General features: G+C 47.8%; 2 protein-coding genes across 2 annotated transcripts; one reads left to right on the top strand and one right to left on the bottom strand.

Annotated features, from left to right (window-relative positions):
* Positions 1 to 101: 101 nt before the first annotated feature.
* Positions 102 to 3802, bottom strand: C1H22orf23 (chromosome 1 C22orf23 homolog). The gene is made up of 6 exons (XM_031600154.2): positions 3673 to 3802; positions 3453 to 3515; positions 2364 to 2549; positions 1776 to 1910; positions 795 to 895; positions 102 to 490 (listed from the first exon to the last, which is right to left on the bottom strand). The coding sequence occupies exons 1-6, from the start codon at positions 3746 to 3748 to the stop codon at positions 386 to 388; spliced, it is 666 nt and encodes a 221-aa protein (XP_031456014.1). The 5' UTR covers positions 3749 to 3802; the 3' UTR covers positions 102 to 385.
* On the top strand, positions 3776 to 7495 carry POLR2F (RNA polymerase II, I and III subunit F). The gene is made up of 5 exons (XM_031600155.2): positions 3776 to 3930; positions 4168 to 4237; positions 4318 to 4448; positions 5956 to 6027; positions 7306 to 7495. Exons 1-5 carry the CDS (start codon positions 3776 to 3778, stop codon positions 7394 to 7396), a joined length of 519 nt encoding a protein of 172 aa, XP_031456015.2. The 3' UTR covers positions 7397 to 7495.
* Positions 7496 to 8698: the final 1203 nt, after the last annotated feature.

The following is an 8698-nucleotide window of genomic DNA, read 5'->3' as shown; positions in this document are numbered from 1 at the left end:
TCACCAGAAACCTCTGCCTCTGGGTAGATGGAGGAGAAGGGGTGACGTTTTCAGCTGTGCAGAGTGCTGTACTCTGAGGCAATGCAGACTCAGAAGGAAGCTCTTCTTTGTCATGGTTTAATAGCTGCTATTGTGTTTTCATCTATTTAACGTTGTAGAGTGTGAAGGGATCCAGTGCGTGGGAAGGATTTTACAACAGCTTGCTTCTGTTACAAGCTATGTACAAATCATTCCTGCCTTCTGGCTTTAGGCAGCAGGTCATACTGCCCCCTCTTCAGGGGAACCACTAGGAGACGGGCAAGGCACAGGCCAGGCTTTGAGACACCGATGCCCAGGGCCTGGGAGTGGAGTTGGGAACAAACTGCACTTGTGTTTTTCCCTTGGCCTAGTTGAGGAGACCAGATTTGTTCCCACTAGGAAAGTCTTTTGTCATGATCTCTTTCACTTCCTCACTTCTCTTCTTGTCAATGATCTCCATCTCCCGTATTTTCTGCAAAGCACAAAGGGGAAGGGCTGAGTGAGAATGCCAGGAGTTGTTTTTTTTCCTCCTTTTTTCTTTTGTCAGCTCCAGGAACAAAGGTTCTCCTTCCCCGATTAAGTTACATGCAGACGTGGAAAGGCTGAAAATCACGTTACCTGATTTCTCAAACTCATGCCTGCTTTTTGCTGCAAAAGCAAACTCTCCCCACCTCTTTCCCGCTTGGCTGTCAGAGGGAGACTGCTTTAAAGATTCTGACATAGGTGATGCCCTCAAGGCATTGTGTGGGACCATTGTTGCCAAGCATCTTACGTACCTGTGAGATTTCAGTGAAGATAATTCTCTGATACTTCTTGCCCTGTCCTAGGGCTTCCATCTCTGCCAGGAACTCCCTCCTCTCCTGAACTTCATTCACCACTGACAGACAAGAGAAAAGACTGTGGAAACAGGATCCAGCCAAAAGACAAGAAAACACCTTTCCATCTGTCTGTGAGGCCTCAAGCCCTACTTCTGCTGGAACAGTGGCCCCACAAGGGAGGAATGGTATCTATTCTGATACCTACACATCTTGTCCAGGCCACCAAAACAGTCCCTCACATTTAATGGGAAGCCCCTCTCCCCTGCACAACTCCCTTCCACATCCTGCTTTTCTTTGTAACAGACAACTCTCTCTCTTTGTACAGGCAATTCTCACTATTTGACTGCTGTCAGTCTGTGCTGCCCTGGTCAAGGAAGGGCTGGCTGAAGTGCTCGCATACACAGGAGATTCACATACAGAGACAGATAGGGCAGAGTTGTACCATCCCAGAATACTCTGCAAGCCAAAGTACACCACTGCTAAAATTCTGCTCTGCATTTAAGCTCTACTTCTGTAACTGCACTGATCTTGGAGTCAAAGTAAACAGAGGCCAAACCACAGTCAGGATAGTTATACAGAGTTATGCTGGCTGGAGAAAGGACCCACAGCACGTGGGCTTTCTGCCCAGGCTACCCCTGCAATTCACTAGGTATTCCCTCTGCCAACAGTTTGTCTTGTGTGGGCAAACCAGACAGTTTGCATCTCCCAACAAACCACTGCAGTATAACTTCTGCAAGCAAAGCCAGATCACAGCATCTCAGCAGTTAAGTCCTTCCTCGTGGAACCCGGCGAGTTCCAGCAGAACCCCCGTGGAACACGGTGAGCTCAACTCACTGTGGGCTTCAGATTTGTGGCTGCACAGCCTGTCATCCCAACCCTTGGAGGGCATAGCTGCCCAGGCCATCCCTGTGCCTTCCTCCAGGTCACACAAAGACATACGTTCTTCAAAGCGGTCAAGCTCAGGCATCTCCTCTTCCTTGGTCTGAACCAGTATCTGTTTCGCTCGGTGCTCCACCACATCCTTCCCAGTTGCTAAGATATTTTGGAGCCTCTGCTTCTCCCTTTCCAAATCTCCTGTGAATGCCATGGATAAAAATGAATTGTTAGCAGCATGTCTCCTCAGCAAGGAGCTGCCTGCCCTGATTTGCTGCTAACAATGGCAGAGGAAGCATGATGTAAGTGACGGTGCAGCCCCAGACTGAACTGCGCTACACATGATAAAGGGCAAACCAATCTGGCCTCTAAAGTTTCACCCATGTTTACAAGCTAGAAAATTACATAGTGCTCTCTTGTTACACAGAGTTGTGTGAGTTCCTGTCACCTATTGTCCCTGTAGTCAGCAGGCAGAACTCTGTGAGCATTTGCAGCAAGTGTTCCCTCAGAGATCTCTTTTTTTAAGCATCTTTGAAGACAGAAAGCATGAAGAATAATTAAGAATACTCCTTAAGGGTGCTGAAAGGTTAGACATAAGCGAAAGAGAAGAACTGGGCAGCACAATTTATTTATCTGCAATGTTTGCTTACTTACGCCTTGCCTGTGGCCTGAATTTCTCTCGGGTGTAGGCATCTCCTGCCCGGCAGACCTCAGCAGGCCGAAGATGGGGTTTAGCTGACAGCTTGTTTGGCTGACAGCATGGTGGGGAGGAAGCAGGAGGCATGGGCACTGTTTCTTGGCTGGAGGTAGGATGGCACTGGAGGGGCAGAGAATCTCCCCCTAGAGAACAAACCCAACATACTGATGTCAGTCACAGAGGAGTTTGGGCAAGTGGCCCCAGCCTACTGCCAGCAGAAGATCATAAAATCATAGAATGGCTTAAGTTGGAAGGGACCTCAAAGCCCACCCAGATCCAAGCCCCTGCCATTGGTAGGGCTTCCATCCACCAGGTCAAGTTGCCCAGGGTCATCCAACTTGGCCTTGAGCACCTCCAGGGATGGGGTACCCACAGCTTCTCTAGGCAACCTGTGCCAGCACCTCACCGCCCTCTTGAGTGAAGAATTTCTTCCCAATATCTAACCTAAATTTCATCTCTTTTTGTTTAAAGCCATTTCCCCTTGTCCTATCACCATTATACAGTGTAAAAAGTCTGTCTATATTCTTCTTGTAAGCTTCCCTCAACTACTGGAAGGCTGCAGTGAGGTCTCTCTAGAGCCTTCTCTTCTGCATGCCAAACAAGCTCAGCTCCCCAAGCCTGTCTTCACAGGAAGGTGCTCCAGCCCTCTGAGCATCCTTGTGGCTCTCCTCTGGACCCATTCCAACAGCCCCATATCCTTCTTGTGTCAGGGGCCCTAGGCTGGGAACCCAGATGGGTTCTCAAGAGGGCACAGCAGAAGGCGACAGTCACCTCCCTTCACCCTTCTGCCACCCTTCTTTTGATGCAGCCCAGGATGCAGGTGACCTTCCAGGCTGCGGATCCTGGTTCCATAGAAACCTCACACCATTACATCAAGTCCCTTGGGCAGATCCTTGGGGACATCTCAGTAAGTACCCACACGAAACATGGAGAGAACAGGATGTGTCCCCCCAGCCAGGCAGAAGGTGAATGCCATTCCTCAGTGTGAACAGCAGAAGCCATTCACCACAGTGCTGGGGAAGGAGCTTCAGGTGGGCACCACTCACGCCTCAGGCAGTCCATCAGGCAACGCCTCTGGAAACTCGTCAACTTCGACTCCTCCATCAGAGCTGAAAAACAGCAGATACGTGTCCACACAGCCCACTGGGCTCCCCCGGCCCCGCAGCGCACAGGACAGAAGCCAGCCTTATCTGACTGCTCCACACGGCCCTCAGCAGCCTTCCCCGAGTCCCCGGGGCCTTCCCTCCCTCCCGCAAAACCCGTTACCTCTCAGCACCTCCCGGGTCTCGGGGCTGTACCGGGCTCTGCCTCTTCCCGCTGATCTCCTTCCCATGGAGGCCATGGTTGGTGGCGACGTTGGGAGAAGAAGATGGGAGATCGGGGCGGGCAGAGCGGCGTCCCGTCTCCCTGGCAACGGCGCCGCAGGGCTACTTCCGGAAACGTTACGTCACGTGTCGGGCGACCGGAAGTGGGTCGTACTTCCGCCGGGGAGAAAGGGAGCAAGATGTCGGACAACGAGGACAAGTGAGAGCTGGGCTGGGGCGGTTTGAGGGCTGGGATAAAGGATCAAGGCCTGGGCCTACAGACGGCCTCAACGCTAAGCTCAAGTCCAGGCCCAGGCCCGGGTCCGGGTCCTGTCCTGTCCTGTCCTGTCCTGTCCTGTCTTGTCCTGTCCTGTCTTGTCTTATCTCATCTTATCTCATCTCTCCTGTCCCCCGGCCTCGGCGCGTTGTGCGATGTGTGCTTGTCTCTCTCCCGCAGCTTTGATGGGGATGACTTCGATGATGTGGAGGAAGACGAGGGGCTGGATGATCTGGAAAACGTAGAGGAGGTGGGTGCTCTGCAGGACCCGGCCGACTGGCCTGCTGCTGGGCTTTCAGTCGAATTGTAATGGTGCTGTGCTTTTCCCAGGAGGGACAGGAAAACGTGGAGATCCTCCCCTCTGGAGAGAGACAGGCAGCGAACCAGAAGCGCATCACCACCCCCTACATGACCAAATATGAGCGAGCCAGAGTTCTGGGCACGCGTGCCCTCCAAATAGCGTGAGTGTTCTTATCTGTATCCCAGCCATCCCTGCACATCCCTGCTGTAGGACTGTGTTCTTCTAATGTCTCTCCCTGTTAAAGCTCCTTCCTTTCTTCCTGAAACCTCATGTGATTCTTTGCCTAGCAGTTGAGCTTGGGAATCACCATCTCCGTCAACAGTGAAAAGCAATACTGCAAGCTGTCAGTCACGCTTGAATTCTGAGTCTCACCCTAGCTGATGTTGTGGGTTTTTTGCCTATAAAACAAGATGCTCACACACTCTAATGAGCTCGGAGGTCACAGGCAAACAGAGTGGGTAATGTGGCATTGTGGTTCTGGTTTCTGCCTTTCATAAGGCAGCCAGCATGAGCTGGGAAGCTCAGAACTACTTTTACGAAGTTAAGTTTTGAAAAAGGGATACTGTGTAATATCATTAATTGTTACCACAAGGCTGTAAAAACTCTAGGAATGGCATAGCCTGAAATCTGAAGCATATGGTTTTATTGTGGCAAACTGTACGTTTGCTAAGTATTTGGAATAGTGAAGCATCACTTCTAATAGTAATAACATTTAAATCCTGTTAAGTACTGTTAAGGCTAGCTCCTCTCAAATTCTTCCTTTTACCTGTCCAGATCTGTTTTAATATTGCATGCCAGAAAATTTTGTGACTTTTGAAAAACTGTTCTGTAGGTGAGATTATTAGCTTGTGTTGAAATTGCTCTGAAAGGAGTTTTCTGAGTACTATCTTAGCTACATCCACTCTGAAAATTATGCTGATCTGATTACCACCATGAGCTTCTATTTGATCATTGCTTAATCATTGCTTTGCTGAGCTATTCTTTGCCCAGTTATTACTCCAGGAAGGAATTCTGTGCATGTTCTTTCAACTGGTGGCAGGCCAAAAGAATGGAAGAGATTAAATGGGCCAGTGCCAAACGTTTAATCCAAAACACTGGTGCCTGGTCTGTTTCACCTCCGTATTCTGCTTTTGGTGTTGACTCTAGGCCAGCAGCAGCCCCCCAGTGGCCTTACCCACACATAACGTGAATTTCTGTTGCTTCTGCTGCCACCTGAGACAGATAGTTGTCAACTGTGCTTGCTCTACTGTTACAGCCCTCACCAAAACACTTTTTTTTTTTTTCCTCTAGAGATTGAAAGGTTAGATTTATGATGCACTCTTTTTCCTTTGAAGGAAGCCTTGAAGATGCAAGGAAGTCAGATGCCCGTTTTATAGAGTTTCAACTCTCTTTAATTTTAGATCTACTCTTATTCTTCACATTTAAGTACAGCACAGTGAAACTAGACAGGTGTGGATCTGACCAGCACTCAAGTCCCAGCTGACTAGCAGAGGATGAGCAGTGGATTTTGTACATTCAAATGAAAACTCAGTCTATAGCCACTTGGGGGAAACCTTCTTTCCAGAGTGGATAAGAGTGCAGTATGCAGTCATGTGCTTAGCTGTCCCTTCTGTCTTTCTGTGCATTCTTTCTGTGTTCTCTCAAATGGTTGTTGATGTTTGTCCCAGGATGTGTGCACCTGTGATGGTGGAGTTGGAAGGAGAGACAGACCCGTTGCTGATTGCCATGAAAGAACTCAAGTAAGTCCCAGCCTTTGGCAGTGTATGTATTTTTTTTTTTTTCTGTAAAGCAAGCAATCCTCTGCTTATCTCAGCACTTAGCAACTTATTCCATGCAGTATATTCCAAGACAACCTTCTTTTTCATCAACAACAGGGAATATAGCAGTTTACTTCCGCTTTCCCACCTTGAACCTTCTCTACAGCTGCTCACTCCCATCCCAGGAGTTCTTGTAAACTGCTAATGATGAGCAGTGCTCTGACCTCTTGTATATCAGTCATTTCTATGATGAGAACCCAAGATCCCCATAAGGAATCAATTTAATTCCCTGAAACGAATCAATTTGAAGCAGCCTTTTGAACAGACCTGTGTTCAAATGAATTGCTGGTTTAAATAAACAAAATTAGGGTCAGGTTGGTGATGTGGACACTCTGATAAGAATGTTGTTTCACTGCACCCTTCTATACTTGGCTTATTGTGCTAGCAGGAGACACACCTCTTGCCTACAGAGAGATTCATTTGAATCTGTCAGTTTCTGAATCACTACTTAGAGGCCCACAGCAGAGTGCCCTGTTGGCCCACAGTTTGCCAGTATGGTCAGCAGATTACTATGTCACAGGCAGGTATCCTTCAAGCAGATCACTTAATAAGTAAAGTTCCTGTTCTTGAATTGATTTGTTCCTCTGCTCAGTGCATTGCAGTTGCTCTTGCAGACTTTATATCTATTACAGCTCCCTTTATTGTTGCCAAAACCTCCATGGGTTGTGTTCCAGTCAGATCTCCAAGTTCAGCCTAAGTTCCTTCAGGTCACCATCTGAGTGTGTGCTCAAGAAAGCAGTCAGGTGTGACACAAAATACAATGGCATCCTGTGCTGTGCCAGAATTAAACTATAATTCTTGGCATGAGGAGGCTGCTTTTGGAAAAACAGCAGCTCTGGATGTGATGGTTAAGGTGCTGTATTACTTTTCAGGTTTGATATGGTTGTGAACCTGATCCTCTGCTTAGATTCTAGACCATCTAATTATGTTTTGCTCTTAAATCTGCTTCCACTAAGTCAAACTGTATTCAGTGCTTGCTTGCTTTCTAATTGGAACTGCTGTTAGCAGATGCTGTGTTCCTGTAGGTCTTTGATTGTTTTGAGACTTAAGATGCTCAGTGCTTTGCGCCTACAAGGGAGAATTTTGTTCAGTACTACATAGGTCTACTATGAGCTTACTGAAGTCAGCAATGCCATTGCCTGCTGAAATGGCATAGTGAAGGCTGTGGCATTTCTATTCACCTCTCTCTCCTCCCTCCAGAGCACGCAAGATTCCTATCATCATCCGTCGTTACCTGCCTGATGGGAGCTATGAGGACTGGGGTGTGGATGAGCTAATTATCACAGACTGAACGACCTCTGGCCGTTGCTTTTGATTCTTTCCTTCTCCAGCAGATGTTTCTATTTTTGTTTATATTTGTATAAATAAATTATAAATTCTTTCTCCCGTGCTCCAGCTTGGTTGTTAACATTTCATTCCATGTCAGTCTGCATGGGCTCTATTTATTAATATTAGGGAGTCAAGCGCTATTCTTTCACTGCAGCCTTTTTTCCAACTGAGCAGCTCACGTGTCTTATCTAGGGTAAAGTGTACAGTAACTGCCTCCACCACAGCTCCTCCCTGGTTATAGGACCAACAGCCAATTAAAGGACTGTTGTACAGAAGTGATCTTGCAGGTACTTTGGCTTCAGAAAGATTCCAGCCCTTCTTAAAACAGGAGTGCTGAGACACCTCCATTGCTTCTCCCTAGACAGTTGGGCCTTTGTGCCCTGAGCAGGTTGCTGTGGAAACCTCCAATTTCCTCTCTGGCCAGAGCTGGCTGTGGGTCTTCTCAGGAGTATCGCAGAGCAGCTCTCATCAAATCATCTATTGTTTCTCTGCTCCTGCTGCTTATCAGTGATGGGGATCCCCTTTCAGTGCACTGCCCCAGCCGGAAGCACAGTCGCCAGTGACAGTCCTACTAGCTCAGCAGTTGTAGGTTAAATTAGTGCTCTTGCCACTCATGCTGCTGTTCTCTGATGTGCAGTGGAGCTGATGGTCCTTGGTGCGTAGGTGCTCTCAAGGCATCTCACTTATATAAACACCAGAAGCTCTTACAGTGGCATGGCAATAGTTAAATTCTAGTCACTTTCTGTAATCTGTAGTGTGATGACAGATTGGTGATTTGTCCCATTAAGGTCCCTTCATTCTCACTTCTGATGTGCAAGGATAAGAAAAATGCAGCCCCTTGCTGAAATCAAAAAGTTAGGTGGATGCATTAAAATCTGGGAGGGCTTCCAGCCAGCTACTGCTTGGTTTTCATGCCTCAATCAGCTCAGCTCCTAAGTTCTTGCTCTGAGCTCTGGAGCAGAACATTCTCTCTCTGTAGCAGGTGATCTTATTAAAAAATGCACCTGTTGTTTGTGCTTTACATTGTTTTTCTCTTTGCAGAGCTACAGGGAGGATTTTTCCACCTAGTCTGTACTTATGTTTGAAGCATACATTCTTTGTGCTGTGTGTGTGGATCCATATCCCAATGGGAGTGTGAATGCACCTGCCTGGGAACTTAGCTCATGTAACCAGCCATGTATGTCATCCTCTTACTTCTCCCTGTAAGAACACCCTCCCATCCACCCTTCCTTTGTTAGTCTGTGCAGGGATGTGGTGTGCACAG

The sequence above is a fragment of the Phasianus colchicus genome, chromosome 1 (genome assembly GCF_987193195.1).
Source record: "Phasianus colchicus chromosome 1, bPhaCol1.hap1.1, whole genome shotgun sequence".
In the NCBI taxonomy this organism is placed as follows: domain Eukaryota; kingdom Metazoa; phylum Chordata; class Aves; order Galliformes; family Phasianidae; genus Phasianus; species Phasianus colchicus.
Note: the sequence above shows the minus strand (reverse complement) of the source record. Positions and strands in the feature narration are given on the sequence as shown.

What these genes read in the sequence shown, in the direction of transcription:
- C1H22orf23 (XM_031600154.2), bottom strand. Translation starts at nt 3,748, where the DNA reads ATGGCCTCCATGGGAAGGAGATCAGCGGGAAGAGGCAGAGCCCGGTAC. An exon ending in GACCCGGGAGGTGCTGAGAG is followed by an intron (nt 3,516 to 3,672) that starts GTAACGGGTTTT and finishes GCTGTTTTTCAG; the next exon opens with CTCTGATGGAGGAGTCGAAG. An exon ending in GCTTGACCGCTTTGAAGAAC is followed by an intron (nt 896 to 1,775) that starts GTATGTCTTTGT and finishes CTTGTCTGTCAG; the next exon opens with TGGTGAATGAAGTTCAGGAG.
- POLR2F (XM_031600155.2), top strand. Translation starts at nt 3,776, where the DNA reads ATGGGAGATCGGGGCGGGCAGAGCGGCGTCCCGTCTCCCTGGCAACGG. An exon ending in ATCTGGAAAACGTAGAGGAG is followed by an intron (nt 4,238 to 4,317) that starts GTGGGTGCTCTG and finishes TGCTTTTCCCAG; the next exon opens with GAGGGACAGGAAAACGTGGA. An exon ending in ACGCGTGCCCTCCAAATAGC is followed by an intron (nt 4,449 to 5,955) that starts GTGAGTGTTCTT and finishes TGTTTGTCCCAG; the next exon opens with GATGTGTGCACCTGTGATGG.